Source organism: Lemur catta, chromosome 3 (genome assembly GCF_020740605.2).
Source record: "Lemur catta isolate mLemCat1 chromosome 3, mLemCat1.pri, whole genome shotgun sequence".
Taxonomy (NCBI): Eukaryota; Metazoa; Chordata; class Mammalia; order Primates; family Lemuridae; genus Lemur; species Lemur catta.
The window spans coordinates 89,503,704-89,525,843 of record NC_059130.1 but is presented as its reverse complement, the minus strand read 5'-3'; the positions used below and the strand labels follow the sequence as shown (position 1 = coordinate 89,525,843).

General features: G+C 37.5%; 1 protein-coding gene across 1 annotated transcript in view; it reads right to left on the bottom strand.

Moving 5' to 3' along the window:
• Positions 1-22,140, bottom strand: part of AGBL4 (AGBL carboxypeptidase 4) — a 1,191,358-nt gene that overhangs the window by 1,073,826 nt on the left and 95,392 nt on the right. The window contains 1 exon segment of the mRNA XM_045546549.1: positions 20,501-20,623. Within this exon segment, the coding sequence (XP_045402505.1) occupies positions 20,501-20,623 (123 nt within the window).

Here is a 22,140-nt window from a genome sequence, read left to right as displayed (position 1 = left end):
TACAAGTTTGAACTAAAGAATATACAGTTTTATTTTGCTGTCTAACAGTCTATGAGTGCTTAATCTTGCTTCTAAAACTGGTCTACAAGTATATGATTTGCAAGGGTAGGGATTAGGGATTGTGTGGGAGAGACATATAATGATCACCAAAAAATCACTTCTTGTTCTTTCTGGGCATACAAATAGAAGGTATTTCTCAGTACATTTGTATCCATATGTCTAGTTCTCACTAATGGATTATGATTAAAAGGATATGTAGTATTTCCAGTTTAAGATTTTTAAGAAGTAGATATGTCTCCTCCTTACTCTTTTTCCTTCCACTAGTTAGATACAGATGACGATGACAAGGACTTAGAGAACAGTGGAGCCACAAGATGGAAGGAGACTAGAAGCCTGAGTGAGTCACCATGTAGAAGAGGGCTTCCCACTAACCATGAACACTTCCCTGCCTTGGACTGTTATATGAACAAGAATTATCTCTTATATTTGCAATGTTATATATTTTGGAAGCTATTCATTATAGAAGTCAAGCCTGTGTAAACCAATGAGGATTTGGTGCCTTAAAATTAGATTTTCTCTTAACAAAATCCTCAAACATGTGGCAATAGCTTAGCAATAAGGCAGTATGACAATGGATCTAGCAGGCTATAAAGATTGTTACTCATATTACAAAGTAAAACTGGCAACTTTGAGAACGTGGAGAAAGACATGGGCTTGATGAACCTGTAACTCTAGTAGATGTAGTTTAAATATATATTAATATGTTTGGGTTGTTCTTTACTGTCATTACAAAAAACGAGATCATGTAATCATGACCAGTTTTCAATTAAAATTAAAGAGAATAGAGAAAATGCAAGAAATTGAGGCCTAGCAAGCTTGAAAAATCAGCTAATTTTAGATCTCAAAAGTTTAGAAACAAGAATGACTCCAAGCTGCTAAAGGTAAATAAATTATTCTGTGAATTGTGAAGAGATTTCAGAATGGGAGGGAATGGCCCAGAAACATGATAAAGTAGCCATATGGCATTAAGAAAATGGGTGCTTGATATCCAATTTTAAGTTATGCTCACTCTGCAATTAAAAAAATTTTTTTAATCCTTCCATTAAGGCTGCTACATATATACACACAATACTATATGTGAATGTATACATTTTCTTGCGGACATAAAGAAAAGTTAAATTTCATATCATGTATGATGCAAAGCAGAAACGAAAGAACAGGTAAGATACATGGGAAACCAAGAATCCTAATGAAGGAGGAATCGAAAGTCAAAGTCATCATAAAGCATAAGTCCCCAGGTATATGAAGATATCTAGAGAAGTGTAGGATATGGTTCTTGGGCTGATATCTGGCTTATATATGCAACCTCTGTCCAAGGAAAAGATTCTTGCAGTACAGTTAACAAATGTTTAGTAATGATGCTAAGCTCTATGTTTGAGTTTCAAAGGTTGGAAAATGAATAAGATATAGCACATGAATTACAAGGATTGTTATACACATCAGCAAATAAATTCAAAAGTAATTGATAATTAAAAGATTAGAAGCAATAGAAGTCATTCACTTAAACCAACCTAAGGCTCTAGAAACAATGAAGGCATCCCCTTAAACCAACCTAGGGCTTCAGAGATGACTTCCTGGTTAGTAAATTGAATTATCTTGAAAAATAAATGCAAATAAGCCAGGAGAAGAAAGGTAGAAATGGCTTTTAAGGCAAAGAAAATTATATAAACTAAAGCAAGGAATCATAAAATTATATTACACATGCAGAGAACTAAAGCTGCGTAAGTACAGTCCAAAACTGAGGCATGGAGGGCTAAGAAAAAAGTCTGGAGAGGTTGGTAGAGGTAAATCTTCAAATGCTATGTTAAGATTCTTGGGTTTCATTTAAGAGATAATAAGGATCTATCAAAGATTCTGACCTGATCTGTTTTCTTCTGAATCTGAGCTACTGCTATTTCTCAGTTTGCTCCTATTGATTTTGACTCCATACTACTCCACTGAATTTTTTCACTCAAACATGGCCTCTTTTATTTGCTCTGCCAGTAAGTAACCACCTGCTAAGTCATCCAAACTTTTACAGCTTCCCAATAAGACCCAGAGAGAATATAGTGTGCACTCAGTACATTCTTTTCAAAACACTGAGTCAACGAATGAATGATTATAAATACCTTCTTTGCTGATAAAGAACTGACATTTTCTATTGTCTTTCTAAATAATGAATACGTTTTTCTGTGATACATTTTTTAAAGCACACATAAATATTCTGCATCATGTGCTAAACAATTATGGATCTTATTTCTATTCCATGAAAACAAGGAAGAAGAGGAAGAGGAGGAAGAAAACAAGGAAAATTAATGTTGTTGACATTTATGAAGTATCTGCTATGTGTTAGGCATTTGATACAATACCTTATTATATTTCACAACTATGCTGCAAGATAATTTATTATTCTATGTATTTTAAAATTAGAAAATGGAAGTTTAAAAAGGCCAATGTGATACGTTAATTTTATATGTCAATTTGGCTGGGTCACAGTGCCCAGGTATGTGTTTAAACATTACTCTGATGTCTCTGTGAGGATGTTTTGGATGACATTATCATTTAAATTAATAGATTTTGAGTAAAGCAGATTGCCCTCCATAATTTGGGTGAACCTCATCTAATCAGTTGAAGGCATGAATGGAACAAAAGACTGACCTCCTTCAGCAAGAGGAAATTCTGTCAGCAGAAGACCTTCAGATTGGAACTGTAGCATTGGTTCTTCCCTAGGTCTTCAGTCTAACATCCTTCAAACTTGAACTGCAGCATCAACTCTTCCCTGGATCTCTAGCCTACTGTCCCACCCTATAGGTTTCGGACTTGCCAGTCTCCATAAACATGTGAACTAATTCCTTAAAATAAATCTCTTTCTGTGTATACACACACATACACACACACACAGATACATACCCTGTTGGTTCTGCTACTCTAGAGAACCCTGACCAATACACTAAATAACTCAAACAAGGTCACCCAGATAGTAAATAGTAAAACCAAAACTCACAAACAGAACTGCTTCTTTCCAAAGCTAAGACTCCATTAGCTATATAATTTCCTATAAAAAAATCTTTAAGCATTAATATATTAAAAATAAAAACTACATTCATGTAATGTTAAAACTCTACTAGCCATATTTCTCATAAAATATTCTTAAACATTAATATATTAAAAATAAAAACTACATTTATATAATGCTTTAAAACTATTTAAATATCTCTTTATATAAATTAATAAGTAAAAAAGCCATTTTTTCCTTGTTGGAACACTCTTCAGAAATAATTATGAAAATTGAAAAAAAAAAACACTCTGTGGTTTCAGATGAGTACACAAAAAAGTTTTTTAAAAACATATAAAACATATTGGAAAGGAATGAACCAGTACATATGGGTATGAGCATTTGCTTTTAAATATGGCAATGAAATCTACCCTATGAGACATTTCTTCCAACACATTTGTTTTAAACAAGAATATTCTATCATATTTAGGGGACACTTCAAATACAAATTTTCTATGATTGATACATAAATTATGAATAAAGTGACAAATATAAGACTAAGATGAAGGCATTGAGTCAAGTTAATCCATCTCCCCTTGACTCCTTAAGGATACCTAATATGTGAGTTGACAATAAAGCAAGGAACCATATCAGGTTTCCATGATTTCATCTTATATAATAACTCTATCCCTATATAGACAAAGAAGACAGAAATAGGAGAACAGAAGACAACAGGAAATTGCCTTCATTCATCCATGAAAGAATAAGGACTTTCGAGTAGAAATTTACCAATTATTTTAGTTTCCACCCTTTTATTTTTAAGCAATTATCATGTATTTATTCATTCATTCATGAAAGTTTGGAGTACCTATTACAACCATTGTAAAATAAGAAAAGAAATCATGATTCCTACCCTCAAGGAGCATATGCTTGCAGACACAGTAAAAAGCAATGTTCCATAAAAAAAATATCAGTAAAGTTAAAACTGGAAATTGGAAGAGGGAAGAGTCATATACAGCGGCAAGGATCATAAAAAGCTTCATGGAGAAAATAAGTTTGGGTGTGCGCCTTGAGGATGGATCTAATTTCAATAAGAATGTAAAAAAGAGTATCCCAAACAAAGAATATCATGATTAAATTCAAAATAATAAGGATTTGATAATGATTAATAGAATGAAAATGAAAATGCATACATGAGAAAGATCATACAGGTAGAGCATGCATTCTTAATAGGGGTGCTATCTTGGGGGGGACAAAAAATTTAGACATTACAATGATTGGTAGCCCTCTGAAGGATCACAATACATAAACAGATATGCAGTATATATGTAGCTTTAAAATTTTGTGGAGTTGAGGAATTGGGAAAAAATGTCTACAAAGTGGAACGATTATGAAAATAGTTTGAGAAACATTGAAATAGAATAAGAGGATTTAATAAGTATTTAGATGAGGTGGCACAGAAAAGCCAAAGATTATTACAGATGACCAGGAAACTATTGGAATTTTTGAACTTAAAAAAAAAATTCTAAGATTAAAAAGGGCTCTTCAATTTTGAAGTTAAGACATAAGTATGGCCAGGTGCAGTGGCTCATGCCTGTAATCCTAGCACTCTGGGAGACCAAGGCAGGAGGATCACTTGATCTCAGGAATTTGAGACCAGCCTGAGCAAAAGCTAGATCCCATCTCTACTAAAAATAGAAAAATTAGCCAGGCGTCATGGCGTGCACCTGTCGTCCCAGCTACTTGGAAAGCTGAGGCAAGACAATCGCTTGAGCCCAGGAGTTTGCAGTTGCAATGAGCTACAACACCACCACTGTACTCTACCCAGGGCAACAGAGCAAGACTCTGCCTCAAAAAAAAAAAAATCAGAAACAAAAAAAAGACATAAGTATGCTTTGAGGGGATGTCCAATTTAAAATACTAATAGACTTCTAGCTATAGACTCATTAGGTAGATTTAGAATATGAGATTGGTGCTTTAAAAAGAGTTCAAGACTGATAATACTTTCCAAGGCAGTGCTCTTCTTCCAAATTTGGTCCATGGACTGATGCTGGCCTGTATATCTGCTACAAAATAAATATAGTATGATACTTTTGTAGCCATTTGACATCCAAACTCATGATTTAGTGTACTTACTTAGTGAAACAAAGTATAAATCAGTTTAGATATTGACAAACTCATGTGGTAAATTGTACGTGGCATGCAATTGGTCCTACTTCATATAAGTAGGACCACATATAGAGCCATGATAGATTAGGGAAAAAATATTAATAAAAATGGCTCTTGACCACACATAGTTTTGAGAAGTACTTTACCAGGGTCTTATCATATATAAAAATCATTATTCAATAAAACTGTATTCTATAGTTTCTAAGAGGGCAGTGACACTTGTAAACTAAGAAAGAGTAAGTACTCAATAAATCATGTATTGTAATTTTTAGGCAAAATTTCATTACATATATACATAAGTGCATTTTTCTTGAAAGAGAGTCCATAGCTTTCATCAGATTCTTAGGAATAGATGCCCATGACAAGAAAGGCATACCCACCACAGCAAATATTACTTATTACTACTATTATCTCTATATACCAAGTATCTGCCAAATAATTCATTCATCCATCTAATAAATAATCATTAAATGCCTACTGTGTGTTAGGCTCTGGAGATACAGTAAATAGATAAAGTACCTATTCTTATTTGAGGGGAGGTAGATAAACAAATAAATAAATAGGAAGCAAATGAATATAGAATGTTATGATAGAGTGACTGGGTGGCTACTTTAGACTGGATAATAACAAAAGGCCTCTCTGAGGAAGCAATATTTAAGCTAAGATCTGAATGACAAGAAGCAAAGAGTATGGTGGAGAAGAAGGGAGGCTCAGAATTCTAGGAAAAAGAAATGGTTGAAACAAATAGTCTAAACCAGAACAAATCTGGCCTGCTCTATGAACAGGCAGAAAGTCATTGTGGCTAAGCATTATTAAGAAGAGTAAAAGTAGCATAAGGTGAAGTCACAAAAGTATCCAAGGGCCAGCTCAAGTAGTCACTGATCACTTTGTAGTCAGGATAAGGAATCTAGATTTTATTCTAACTCTGATGGGAAGCCAAAGAAGGTTTTAAATAGGGCAGGGATAAAACTGACTTGAATTTTCAAAGGATCACTATGGATACTATGTGGAGAATGGTTAAAGGGGGAGGAGGGAACAGGAGCTGAAGCAAGGGGAAGAGCAGTTCCCAATGACAGATGTTGGTAGTTTGAATGAGGGAGTAGATAGAAATTAATCAATTCAAGGTACTTAATGAGCATAATAATAATTCTCAGTAGATGCATGGAAGGATGGATGATGAATTATTAGATATGATACCCAAGATTCATAAAGATAAAAGATAGGTGAACTGAACCTTGGAGAATGTCTTATGGGTCATGTCTAATGAAGACAAGACAGGTCAGTGTGAACTCAAATAATATCTTGGACAGAAAGATGGTGGAATGGAGGATTCCTGCTCCCAGAGAGGGAGGCATAGATCTCAGTCTGCTACACATGAGTGGATTGCTCCCCCACAAGAACAGTTTGTGAATCGAGGGAGAATCAGTGTGGGACACAAAAAGCAGGAAAAAGAAAAGGTGAACGGGAGATAAGATCACGAAAATCTGGAGAGTGCAAGACAAACAATAGAGAGTAGAGTGTGGGACAGCTGTGCCCACCTTGCCAGCGAGTGAAGTGGGATCACAGAAGAATGTCTTGCTTCCCCACTGGCCTCCACACCCACTCAGACAGGGATCTGCCTGAAGATGGTGCAAAATCACCATGGGAGACGTGGAGCTCTGTGGAGAGGAGACATTAGCGGGAAGCATCTTGAACTCCCTGTGCTCTGTGCCAGGACTGCACTGGGCGGGGGAGGGGCTGGTCTGGGCTATAGCTGGAGACAGTTAGGAGACAGGTAAGTTGCCTCTACCACTCAGCGGGTCCAGATCGATGGAGGTGAACACTGAATAGGGGACTCTAACCTGGAAACCGCCACAAGCGAAGAGGCCCACTCGGGGTGGATCAGAAAGAGCTAGAGCTCTTGCTGAACAGGCATGAGATTGTGGGAGGGCAACATAAAAGAGACAAGGAGGCATATTGATGACTCAGCCACCTGACCTGGCACCTGCCAACCCCTGAACAGTCGCCCTGAGTACTAAAGCCCTACGGGTAGGCAGTCGCCATTTTCGGGGTCCACAACCCAGCCCTGCAGTGTGATACAGAGTTAGGCGGCTCCCTTCCCCAAGCCCAGGGACTCTCGTGACAAGCTCTTCCCTTACATGACCTACAGTCAACAAGCTGACCCGTTTTGATGTGTGAACTGTGAGTGCTTCCCCAGTCATTAAGACTAGCACCTGGATCTTGCAGGTGCTGGAGCGAGGGAGGCTATCACCCATGGGACTTGCAGCCCTAGGGCACTGGGCAGACTGTGGCACCACCCCCTCCCCCAAGCCAGCATCTTTCAGTGGAAAGTGGTAGGCACCACCTCTGGAGGTAGGGAGAGACAAGAAAGAGCCACTTTCTCTCTGCAACTACTGTGAATCTTGGCTGCAGATCAAAAGTCGTCGGCCCAGTGACTTTACTCATCAGACTGGTTTTTGGTCATCTGATAAGATCAAAACTCTAGGGCTGGACTTTTGGCTCTGGTTGGCTGACAACAGTGGGATCAGCAACCAGGGAACAAAAACCCTGGCAAGAGGTCAAAACAAGCTCCCCAAGTAACCCCTTGCAGCAGGAGCAGCCCACCAACTGTGGCAGAAGAACCCTGAACAACACATAAGTGGCTCCCCCTGGTGACAGAGGAAGCAAGCATAGAAGCACACACATCCAGGCTGTTAGGCAGCAGTGGCACACTGCCTTGCCCTATAGCATCTACTGGAACAGAGCCTGCACACAGCATGTTACTTACCAAATGAAACTGAAAGGTGGGAAGCAACCATTGCTCCAGATGGGAAGGTCTCAGTGAAAGAACTCTGCAAGTATGAAGAATCAAATGGAAAACACACCCCCAAAGAGGAACACCAGCTCTCTAGCAATGGACACTAACCAAATTCAGAATACTAAAATGACAGAAGAATAATTTCAAACATGGATCATAAGAAAACTCAATGCTATGCAAGACAAAAATGGATAACGAACACAAAGAAACCACAAAAAAAAATCCAGGACTTGGAAGAAAGATTCAGTAAAGAAATCGAAATATTAAAGAAAAATCAAAATGAACTCCTGGAAATGAAGAATTTATTCAGGGAACGACAAAACACAGTGGAAAGCCTCAAGAGCAGAGTAGATGAAACTGAAGAAAGAATCTCAGAGACTGAAGATAACACCTTCCAATTAAATAAGTCAGTCACAGAGATAGAGCAAAGAAATAAAAGACCAGAGTCTGCAAGAAATGTGGGATTACGTGAAAAAGCCTAACGTGAGAGTTATGGGCATTCCTGAGGGTGAAGAAGATAGTAAGCAAGGGTTGGATAAGCTATTTGAAGATATAATTGAGGAAAATCTCCCAGGCCTTGCTAAGAATCTAGATATGCAGGTACAAGAAGCCCAAAGGACCCCTGGGAGATTCATTTTGAATAGGAAGACACCATGTTATGCAGTCATCAGACTGACCAAAATATCCACTAAAGAGGCCCTTCTTCTACCTGTAAGGCAAAAGAAACAAGTAACATACAAAGGAAAGCCCATCCAAATAATGCCAGATTTTTCAACTGAAACCTTAAAAGCAAGAAGAGACTGGGGCCCCATCCTCACTCTTCTGAAACAGAATAATGCCCAGCCTACAATCTTGTATCCAGCTAAGCTAAGTTTTGTATACGAAGGAGAAATTAAGACATTCTCAGATAAAAAAAGACTGAGGGAATTCACCAAGAAAGACCAGCCCTCCAAGAAGTATTCAAAACAGAGTTGCACATGGACCAGTACAAGAAACACTCATGAATGTAAAACTACTCAAAAGCTAAAGATCAAAGGCCAGATACCACATAGCTCAAGAGAGAAAACATAGCAATGAAGTTCTACCCAATAGGATGAATAGAAATCTGCCCCACCTATCAATTCTCTCAATAAATGTGAATGGCTTGAACTCTCCACTTAAGAGACATACGCTGGCCCAATGGATAAAAAAATACAAGCCAAGTATCTGCTGTCTCCAAGAAACTCATCTAAGCTGCAAGGATGCATTTAGACTGAAAATAAAGTGGTAGAAATCAATGTTTAAAGTTAACAGAAGCCAAAAGAAGGCTAGCATGGCAGATTTAATTTCAGACAACTTAGTTTTTAAAGCAACAAAAGTAATGAAAGACAAAGATGGTCACTATATAATGGTGAAGGGCACAATTCAACAAGAAGACATAACTATACTTAATATGTATGCACCCAACTTAGGTACACCCAGATTCATAAAGCAAATGCTACTTGATCTAAACCAAATGATAAACAGCAACACCATAATAGCTGGAGACTTCAACACACTGCTGACAGCACAGGACAGATCCCCCAAAAAGAAAATAAACAAAGAAATAATGGACTTAAACAGAACGCTAGAACAAATGGGCCTGACTGACATTTAGAGGACATTCTATCCAAAATCCACTGAATATACGTTCTTCTCATCAGCTCATGGGACATTCTCTAAAATTGACCATATCCTAGGACACAAAGAATATCTTAAAATTTTTTAAAAAATAGAAATTATACCATGCATCTTCTCATTTCACAGTGGAATAAAAGTAGAAATCAGCCCTAACAGAAATTCTCATTTCTACTCAAAATCGTAGAAACTACATAATCTTCTCCTGAACAATTATTTTATAAATGAAGAAATCAAGACAGAAATCAAAAGATTCTTTTAACTAAATGACAAAGGAGACACAAGTTATCAAAATCTTTGGGACATAGCTAATGCAGTCCTGAGAGGAAAGTTTATTTCCATAAATGCCTATATCCAAAAGACAGAAAATTTACAAGTAGACAACCTAATGAATAGACTCAAAGAGCTGGAGAAAGAAGAACAGACCAACCCCAAACCCAGAAGAAGGAGTGAAATTCATAAGATCAAATCATAAGTAAATGAAATGGACAACACAAAAACTATATGGGAGATTAATATAACAAAAAGTAGGTTCTTTGAAAAGATAAACAAAATTGACACACTGTTGGCTAGACTAACTAAGAGCAGAAAAGAAAAATCTCTAATAAGCTCCACCAGGAACATTAAAAGAGATATTACAACTGATGTCATGCAGATACAAGATATCATCTATGATTTCCACAAAAACCTTTAGGCACACAAACTGGAAAATGTGGAGGAAATGGACAAATTTTTAGAAATACACAGCCTCAACCAGGAAGAAATAGAATTCCTGAACAGACCAATACAAAGAACTGAAATCAGAAGAGCAATAAAAAAACTTCTCAAAAAGAAAAGCCTCAGCCGGGCATGGTGGCTCACACCTGTAATCCTAGCCCTCTGGGAGGCCGAGGCGGGTGGATCACTCGAGGTCAGGAGTTTGAGACCAGCCTGAGCGAGACCCCATCTCTACTAAAAATAGAAAGAAATTATCTGGACAACTAAAAATATATATAGAAAAAATTAGCCAGGCATGGTGGTGCATGCCTGTAGACCCAGCTACTGGGGAGGCTGAGGCAGTAGGATCGCTTAAGTCCAGGAGTTTGAGGTTGCTGTGAGCTAGGCTGATGCCACGGCACCCACTGTAGCCCGGGCAACAAAGTGAGACTCTGTCTCAAAAAAAGAAAAAAAGAAAAGAAAAAAAAGAAAACCTCCAGACCAGATGGTTTCACCCAAATTTTATCACACCTACAAAGAACTGGTGCCTATCCCACAAAAATTATTCCACAACATCAAGAAGTTCAGAATCCTCCCCAATGCATTCTATGAAGCCAACATAACTCTGATACCAAAACCAGGAAAGGATGCAAAAAAAAAAAAAAAAAAAAGAAAGAAAACTACCAACCAATATCCCTTATGAATATAGATGCAAAAAATCTCAATAAAATCCTAGCAAATCGAATCCAAGTGCTTATCAAGAAAATAATCCATCACGACCAAGTGGGCTTCATCCCAGAGATGCAGGGATGGCACAACATACACAAATCTATAAATGTAATTCACCACATAAATAGAAGTAAAAACAAAGACCATATGATCCTCTCAATAGATCCAGAAAAAGCATTTGACAAAATTCAACACCCTTTTATGATAAGAACACTTAACAAAATAGGCATAGATGGGGCCTACCTAAAAATGATACAAGCCATATATGACAAACCAACAGCCAACATCATACTGAATGGGGAAAAATTGAAAGCATTCCCACTTAGAACTGGAGCCAGACAAGGTTGCCCACTGTTCCCACTGCTATTCAATATGGAGCTGGAAGTCCTTGCGAGAGCAATCAGGCAAGAGAGAAGAATCAAGGGTGTCCAAATGGGGACAGAAGAGATCAAATTCTCACTTTTTGCTGATGATATAATATTATATCTAGAAAATCCCAAGGATTCAACCAAGAGACTCCTGGAATTGATAAATGAATTCAGTAAAGTCTCAGGATACAAAATCAATACACACAAATCAGAGGCATTCATATATGCCAATAACAGTCAAACTGAGAACAAAATCAAAGACTCAATGCCCTTCACAATAGCAACAAATAAAATGAAGTACTATTTAACTAAGGAAGTAAAAGACTTCTACAGGGAAAACTATGGAACACTGAGGAAGGAAATTGCAGAGCATGTAAACGGATGGAAAACCATATCATGCTTATGGATTGGAAGAATCAACACTGTTAAAATGTCTATACTACCCAAAGTGATCTACAGATTCAACACAATCCCTATTAAATTACCAACATCATTTTTCAAAGATATAGAAAAAATAATTTTATGCTTTGTATGAAACCAGAGAAGACCCTGTTTAGCAAAAGCAATTTTAGGCAATAAGAACAAAATGGGAGGTATTAATTTACCAGACTTCAAACTATACTACAAGGCTGTGGTTATTAAATCAGCTTGGTATTGGCACAAGAACGGAGACACAGACCAGTGGAACAGAACTGAGAATCCAAATGTAACATCATCTTCATATAGTCATCTAATCTTTGACAAAGCAGACAAAAACATACACTGGGGAAAATATTCCTTACTCAATAAATGGTCCTGGAAAAACTGGATAGCCACATGTAGAAGACTGAAACTAGACCCACACCTTTCACCTCTTACAAAAATCAAATCACTGTATAACAGACTTAAACCTAAGGTGTGAATTTATTAGAATTCTAAAAAAACATATGGGAAAACCTCTTATAGACATTGGCCTAGGGAAAGAATTTATGAAGAAGACCCCAAAGGCAATCACAGCAACAACAAAAATAAATAAATGGGACCTGATTAAATTAAAAAGCTTCTGCACAGACAAAGAAACTGTCATGAGAGCAAACAGACAACCTACAGAATGAGAATAAATTTTCGCATGCTACACAACCAATAAAGGGCTGATAACGAGAATCTATTTAGAACTCAGGAAAATCAGCAAGAAAAAAAATCAAACAACCCTATCAAAAAGTGGGCAAATGACATGAATAGAAATTTTTCAAAAGAAGACAGAAGTATGGCCAACAAATACGTGAAAAAGTGCTCAACATCTCTAATCATCAGGGAAATGCAAATCAAAACCACAATGAGATATCACTTATCTCCAGTGAGAATGGCCTTTATCAAAAAATCCCAAAACAATAAATGTTGGCATGGATGTGGAGACATAGGAACACTCATACACTGCTGGTGGGACTGCAAACTAGTGCAACCTCTGTGGAAAGCAATATGGAGATAGCTTAAACAGATACAAGTAGACTTATCTTTTGATCCAGCAATCCCATTGGGCATCTACCCAAAAGAACAAAAGACATTCTATAAAAAAGCCATCTACACTAGAATGTTTATAGCAGCACAATTCACAATTGCAAAGATGTGGAAACAACCCAAATGCCCATCAATACATGAGTGGATTAATAAAATCTGGTATATGTATACCATGGAGTACTACTCAGCTATAAAAAATAATGATGATATAGCACCTCTTGTATTTTCCTGGATAGAGCTGAAACCCATTCTACTAAGTGAAGTATCCCAAGAATTGAAAAATAAGCACCACATGTACTCACCATCAAATTGGTTTCACTGATCATCATGTAAGAGCACATTTAGGGATAACATTAATCGGTGTCGGGCAGATGTGGGGGGGAGGGGATGGGTGTATACATACATAATGAGTGCAATGCACACCGTATAGGGATGGACATGCTTGAAGCTCTGATATGGGGGCGGAGTGAGAGGCAAGGGAAATGTACGTAACCTAAACTTTTGTACCCCATAATATGCTGAAATAAATAAAAATAAAATAAAATAAAATCTTAAGGCTCAGCACCACCCCAATCCTCCTTACCTCCCACCACCGGCTGACTGAATGGAGGCCCTCATGGTGAAAGGAATATCCTAAAACTAAATTGCCTGCCAGGAGGTGGGAGGTCAGACATGCCTTATCATGCCCCCCTCCCTTCTTGGGGACATCCTTTGTAACCCATTAACAGGCCTAAGATTATGCAAGATAAACCTGCAGGTCCTCAATTTAAACAACAAATATATGTCCCAGTGGCTTATCTCTGATAAACAGCCCCTTATGTTAAAATATTCCAAGCCTTTAAACAAAGCTTCATGTCTTTAACCAATAACAAGTCAAAGAATCTTTAAACCCACCTATAATCTGTAAGCTCCCTCCACCCCGCTTTGAGATGGCCCACCTTTTCAGGCCTAACCAATGTATACCTCCCACATATTGATTTATGACTTTACCTGTAATCCCTGTCTTCCTGAAATGGATAAAACCAAACTGTAACCCAGCCACAGTGAGTCCACTTGCTCAAGGCTTCTTGGGTGTGGCTCTGGGTCACGGACCTCAAATTTGGCTCAGAACAAATCTCTTTAAAATTATTTTACAGAGTGGCTTTTTTTCTGTTAACGTCAGAGACAGGTGGAAAATGAGGATGGTGTAATCATAGCTGTCAGGGGAAGAGAGCATCAGAAACTAAGAGTGATCATTGGAAATATATGCCACACAGGAAACAAGAGGTACAACAAGACCACTGAATTACATGACTACATCCCTGGCAACCTTTCAGAGAACAATCTTGCTAGAGTGGTGAGGATACAAACCAGACTGTAAGGATAAAGATGTAATGGATATATAGCTACATTTCCATTTTTACTAGAAGCCTTTCCAAAATCAACTTGCACATAATTTAATCTTATCTTAATGATGAAGAACAGATACCATGGAAGTTATATATTTAAATTCTGGTATTTACTTTGATATTTTCTGCTTTCTCTCTATCAGCTTGTCAACTTTGATTCCTCACCAAAGAGAGTATTTCTCAGGCTCCACCCTGCCTACAAGTTTCTTGAGCTGAAAACTTATATTATCAAGATAAACAGAATTGTGTGCAAATAAGATGAAATATATTCTGAACATCTCCCTGAGGAGTAAAGTTCATAAAATGTATATATTTTATAACAACTATTTTGGCTTTTGTAAGGTTTACCTCCATCCCACTGAAGTTCTCAGGAATATACTCAAAAAATAAGGCTACTGCCTAAGTGTTCATTTTCTGCAAATCAACACAGCCATGCTAAATTCCTTAACTTTGTGTCTTACAATTTGAAGTCAATAGTTATAAAAAAATAAATGCATTTATAAAATTTTATCTGGTGAATTTCTACTCATTCTCACATTAATTCTTTCAATTAATATTTATTGAGCACCTATCATGTGCCAGTTACTGTTCTGGGTACCGGGGAGCAAAAGAGAAAAAAGGCCCATCCTCTTATTTACATTCTAATGCAGACAGACAGTAAACAAATAAATAAATAAATAAAATATATATTATGTTAGTGCTAAGAAGAAAATTAAATCACAAAGGGGATTAGGAAATGTCTGAGAAGAAGGGCTAATATTTTATACAGTAAAGCTAAGATAAGCCTCTCTGAGAAGGTGGCATTTGAGAAAAACTGAAAGAAGTGAGGGAGAAAAACCATGCTTCCTGGAAGAATATTCCAGGAAAAATATTAAAGTACAGTTCCCATAGTATATCCTCCTATCATGTCTTCCTTAAGGTGTCTCATCCCACTTCATCCATATACACACAAAATTAATTGTAGTCATCTCTCAGTATCCGCAGGCAGTGGGAGAGGTGGTAAGCCCTGGGGAACTCACGTATAGGAAAAGTCAGTCCTCTGTTTATGCAGGTTTCACATTCTGCAAATACTCTACAGTTGACCCGTGAATAACACAGGTTTTAATTGTATGGGTCCACCTATATGTGGACTTTTTTCAACCAAATGCAAAATATTTTACTTCCTCCTCTTTGAGGAGCTAGAAGAAATAAGAAAAATATACAAGTAGATACATAACCGTGTATATCTACATATAATTCAATAAGAAGGTCAGTAATCTAATAAACAAATAAAAACCCTACTGTAATAGAAATTCAGCTTTGTTTCAATTATGAGTCAAAAACAAAGAACAGAATTAAATTATTGGACCACAGTTTCAAAGTTACCAATATTTCTTCAACAGAATTTCCAGAGATGGTGAAATACTCTTTTATATTTTATAACCACATGATTTTTTTCCTAAATGTGCTATTTTTTTCTCTAAATGAGATAATAACTTTATAAGGTGGCATGTTCTGGCATGATGCAACAGTATTAATAAGAAGAAATTTTGTATCAGATCTTATGTTAAATAGGTCATTAAATAAGAGCATTTGGATTTTATCCTGAGGACAATGGGGCGTTATGACAGATTTTATGCAATAAAGTAATATGATCAGATCATTAGCATTTTAGCTTTGGTGGCTTTGTGGAGGATGGATCAGAGAGAAGTGGGGTTAAATCTGAGAGACAGTTAGAAAGGTGTTGTACAAATCTAGGGGGACCCATTTTGAGGACCTTGTCTATAATAGAAGCTATACGGCTGAAAAGGTTGTGAAATATTATAATCATCCTTTCAATTACAAGCAGAGGGAAATCAGATGCTTAATACTTTCTCCTACTATCACCCTATGGGGGAAAATTCTAGGAGGGACAAGAGGCTAAATCCATTGGAAAGGAACAAAACTTTGAATTTATAAAACAAATAGGGTGGCAGTACATGTATGTCAAGAGGGTCCACAGGACAGCGCTGTAATACAGGGTGAGGCTGTGGAGAGGAGGAGACCAACCAGCAGGGAGACACATATAAACCATGTTCAGAATATAGACACATGGAGGGTGTCATAATAATATTTGCTCAAAGGGGGAAAATATAAGGTACACTTATTACTTTGAGAAATGGGACAAGGATGAGAAATCACATATATTAGATATGAATTTTGAGGTAAAAGAAAAGAAAGTATATTTAATCAACAAAGTTATAGTGCACCCTCACTCTCAGGAATACTCTCCATTTCTGAGAGCTAGTTGTAGTTTTCCATTCCCTGAAAGTACCACTATCTCTAGCATTCATGTCCTTCTGTGTGATAGTATGAGAAATAAGTAGTGTTTCCCATAAGCTCCACTTTACTTGGATAATTCTTAATAATCCTTCAAGACTTAGCTCATGATAGCCTCCTCTAGGAAGCATTATCTGCCATCTTGTGCTCCCAACACCCTACAGAAAAAGACATGTTTTTGCTATGCTTTCTTATCACCATGTACTTACATCTACTAGAGCTGGAGGAACTATACATTGTGTTTAACTTCAGACAAGTCCCAGGGTACACCTGTTGTCCTAGTATCCCTTCCAGATTAAAATTTGTTCTAGGCAAAAATATCTAATTTAGATCATAAATTTCATGGTCGATTTAATCACAGCATTTGTCAGTCTCTCCCACTAAACTCCTTTAAGCCAGAAACTATATGTTGTACTCTTCCTGCAGAGTAGACATCAAAAATATCTGCTGGTTTGGAGATTGATGGAGAAAAAAAAAAGCAAGATTCAATCTCACCCCTACCAGATCAAGAACTTTGCCATAATAAAAATTATACACATCCTTAAAACTCTGAAAACACTTCTTCTTCAAACAGGACAGCTCATTTAATTTCTGTGAGAATGAGGAAAGGGTAAGCTTCAACAAAAAGCAAATTAAAAGTATTATTCTTCAGAAGGGGCAGAGCATAGAAACCTCCAGCAATCATCTCTCAGCACGAACACCAAATTCAACAACTATCCATGCAAAGAAGCACCTTCAAAGGAACCAAAAATGAGGTGAGCACTCACAGTACCTGGTTTTAACATTATATCAAGAAAAGAGGCACTGACAAAGACAGAAAAGAAAGTCTTGCATTGTTATACCACCCCCCCAGCCAGCACACTGAGTAGAGAGAGAACCATGTGTCCTGTATGCCCAGGTAAGGGAGAGTGAAGTGATTGTGGGACTTTGTATTGAAACCCAGGGCCTCCCTGTCACAGGGGAACATAGCATAGGGCAGAATTCTGCTGGCTCCCACAGAGGGAGCATCCAGACCAGCCCAGCCAGAGGGAAATATTCCACCCTAAAAGTTGAGTTCTGGCTACCTCAACACTGGCTGACAAAAAATGGCCTGGGGCCTGGATTAAATTCTTAAGAGAATCAGGCCACAAAGGCTAAAGTCCTTGGGCAATTCCTGTGGCTATGCTGGCTCAGAGCCAATGAACTTCAGGTACACGTGACCCACTGAGACATCAGTGGCAGTGGCTAAGCTAGTGTATATGTCACTCTCCCCAAAATCCAGGCAGTGAAATACAGGGAAAGTCTTCTTGCACTTGAGGAAAGGAAAGGGAAGAGTTCAGAGGACTTTGTTTTGCAACATGGGTACCAGCTCAGCCACAGTAAAATAAAGTACCAAGCAGATTCCTGAAGCCCTTGATTTAAGGCCTTACCTCTTGAATGTCATTAACTAGACCTATGCTGGGCCAGAAGGGAAACTGCTACCCTGAAGATAAGGACCCAGTCATGGCAGGATTTACCACCTGCTGACTAAAGAGCCCTTGAGCCTTGAATAAACATCAGAGGTAGCAAGCAGCAGTAGCCACAGACCTTGGGTGAGACTGGGCTAGATTCAGGCATGACCTGGCACATTCCTAGCTGTGGTAGCCACAAGGGAGTGATCATGTCACTCCTCCCCTAACTCCAGGCAGCCCAGCATTGACAGTGAGATTCTGTCTCAGGGAAAGTAAGAGAATAGAGTGAGAGACTTTACGTGGTAATCCAGGGAATTCTCTCATATCTTATACAAGGCCACCAAGGGAGTACCACCAGAAGCCTGCAAGAGGTGCAGATTGACTAGGCTTGGGGAGCCCCCAGTGCTGGTATAGCTGCAGTGACCAAAGACTTAGATCACAACACTCAATTTTCTTTCAGTACCTGACCTTTCAGACAAAGAGTTCAAAATAGCTGCCCCGAAGAAGCTCAATGAACTTCTAGACAACACAAGAAAGAATTTAGAAGAAAGAATTTAGAAGCCTATCGGAGAAATTTAACAAAGAGATGGAAATAATGAAAAAAAAATCAAGCAGAAATTCTGGTACTGGCATAAAAACAGACATATAGACCAGTGGAACAGAAGAGAGAACCCAGAAATAAATCTACACATCTATAGTGAAGTTTTCTTTGACAATGACACCAAAAACATACAGTGGGGAAAGGACAGTCTTTTCAATAAATTGTGCTGGGAAAATTTGATATCCATATGCAGAAGGATGAGACTAGACCCTTATCTCTCATGATATACAAAAATCAAATCAAAATGGATTAAAGACTTAAATCTAAGATGTGAAACTATGAAACTACTAAAAGAAAACACAGAGGAAATGCTTTTCAATATTGTCTAGGCAAGGACTTTTTGTAAAATACCCACAAAGCACAGGCAACCAAAGCAAAATTGGAAAATGGGATCATGTCAAGCTAAAAAGCTTTAGCACAGCAAAGGAATAATCAGCAAAGTGAAGAGAAAACCCATACAATGGGAGAAAATATTTGCAAACTACCCATCTGACAAGGGAGTAATAACTAGAATACATAAGGAGCTCTAACAACTCCATGGGGAAAAAATCAAATAATCCAATTAAAAATGGGAAAAAAATCTAAACAGATATCTCTCAAAAGAAGACACACAAATGGCCAACAGGTATATGAGAAAGTACTCAACATCATTGGTATTTCTGTAGTATTTCAATTTCTTTAGAGAATTTTTCATTCATTTCCTGAATTGATCTTATGGTTTCTTTATGTTGGGATTCTATTTTCTCTTCAATTCCATTGAGTTTTCTTACAATCCATATTCAAAATTCTTCCTCTGTCAGTTTAATCATATCATGTAAGTTGGCATCAATTGATGGAGATCAAATATTTTCTTTTGGAGGTGACTTTTCTCTCTGATCTTTTGTGTTTCCTGTGTTCTTTCACTGATTCTTTCTCATCAGGCTACTTTGTCAAGGACTAGGGGTGCTGGGACTAGTTTATGGACTTAATTCTGGGACCCCCAAAGGGATGTTCCTTGACAATGCTGGGGAGATGTACTCTAGTCCTGTATTGTCTTAGAGGTGTTTTCGCCTGTTGGGTTATCTCTGACCTGTTGTCTTCACTTTCTGCTTATGGAGATTAGTGAGTTTGGATCCCTTGCTTAGACTCCCAGGAGTTGTATCACTCTTGTGTGTGTGACTCCACCACCAACCACTAGTTTGAGGTGGAAGACATGGTGTTGGGCTATGAAGTTACCCTCTGTTTTGTTGCTTGCAATTGGAGTGGAGGAGTTGGTTACCAAGGTATTCCAATATCTTTGTATTGAGCTCTAAACCCCCAAATGGGTATACAGGTGCCTCAGTCTTTGGGAAATGTCATGACACTCCCAAGGGTTACTTGACCCCTGTTACTACTTTAGGTGGGGTGAGAAGAGCAACAGGTACCAGCGAGCCTAAGAGTGTATACTTCAGAGGTTGCTTGATCTGCAGCTAGGGGAGAGGTGCTAATATGTTATTCAGGACTCTTTCACCACTCTTACGAAGCCAGTTTTATCCCCAAAAAATAATACCTGGGAAAGTAGTTTGTAAAATATATATATATATATATGTACATATATATATATATAAATGTTCTATATATTCTATATATATATAAATGTGCTATATAAATGTTCACTAATATTATTATCAATTATACTTTTAATCATTTATAGCAACAGAAATTTTATATATCCAAGTTAATTCCTTGAAAATTGATTTTTTTCCCTGACAACTGTTCCATTATGGTGAAACATTAAATGGATTGAATCACACTGAATGATCAGATGGAATTGAATTCTTTAAAAAAGCCCAAAGGAAAAGGCCTTTAATACACTTACCACTTTCAAAGCAAGCATCAAAGATAAGATGTCCTTTCTTGGGCTGTCCACAGTATCCATTTGGAAGCACTATATATTTGCTCACATTCCCTCCGATGGCATCATCATTTCCCATATCATTGCCTATTTTTTCCAAAAACAAATTGGCTCATGTTAAAATGAAATTAAAGTATATTTAGCAACAGAAGTCTAACAAGATTTTTACCATTAACTTACCCACTTTCTCATTCACTGAGTGCTTACCCAGGCAAAAAGAAATTAATTATATATTGTGGTATAGTGTAAAGAGGATACATTTTGGAATCAGAATAATATGGGCTCAAATCTCACCTCTACTCATACTAATTCTCTGTGCCCCAAAGTAATTAATCTAACACCTTGAAGCCTCAGTTCCTCTCATCCATTAAAAAGAGAATAGTAAACCCATCTTCCAAAGTTGTATTATAAAAATTAGATATAAAAATATCTAGTATCATTACTGAAATCCAAGATGCTCATTAATTTGCATCAACTATTAAATAAGTAGCAATGTATCTAATTCATCACAAATAGCCAATTGTTTACATTTGAATAAAGCAATAGTTCTACAAATTACATTATGATTTCCAAATGTTCTACTACAAGAAACAATTTGAGAACCACTGAATTAATATAGAAGTTCTATTTCCTAACAGGAATTTTAATTTTTAAGTTTATGCAGTTTCACTTTCACCTAGGATGTAGAAAAATGTAAAGGACATCACTTCTACCTTAACAACAAGAAATATCCCAATAAAGTAGAAAATCATAACTTTCTCAAATCCATCAGAGAACTGAGGTTGCAAAGGAACCAACTAATCCAATATCTACGGAAAGTCAGTTTCCACCAAAAAGAGATGGGAAGCAAACACTGACTCCTCTATATCAGAATGCAAGAAGAAAAAATACTGGGACTCACAAAAAAAAGTGAGAAAATAGAGCTAATTTTTTTTAATTACTAAAGGTCAAATATAGGATATACAAAAGTATAGAACTACTCGGAGCAATAAACACACAGGGAATAAACACTTGCAGACTCTTCTGTATAGGCCTGTACCACACATTCAGGAGAAATATCAGAGGCAGGGCAGTAGCCCAGAAAATGCATTTGTTTGTGGTACAGGCCTAGAGATGGTGAGTGGCTTCTGTTATAGGAAAGGCATGAAGCCCCACCAATATGTTTATCACTTGTGGAAAAAAAAGGCCTTACGCCACTAGGGGAGAAATAACAAACCTTATCACCTCAGTGTACAAGTGGAGGGAAGAGGAACAATAAAAGAAAAATCTTCTACACCTGGAAGAGGGGCAGGAAACAGTTCTGGGCCCAGGTCTCTATATCAACATAGTTAGAGGGTTCCTATACCTGAGGGAGCAAAAGAAAACTGAATCACACAAGATTTATCAAGGATTCAAGGCAGAATTTGGCTACCACAGGAAAGACAGGTGGGATCATTGAAAAACTGCATGCTAAAACCAGGGCATGTAAGCCCTGCCTAAAATTAAAGCTAGACTACTACAAAAGAAAATAGTTCTGCCCCCTGAGCACTATGCTAGCAAGCATTGAATAAAAAGCAATAGCAAAATACTTCTAGAGCATAAACAGAAGCATGGAGAAAAACCCC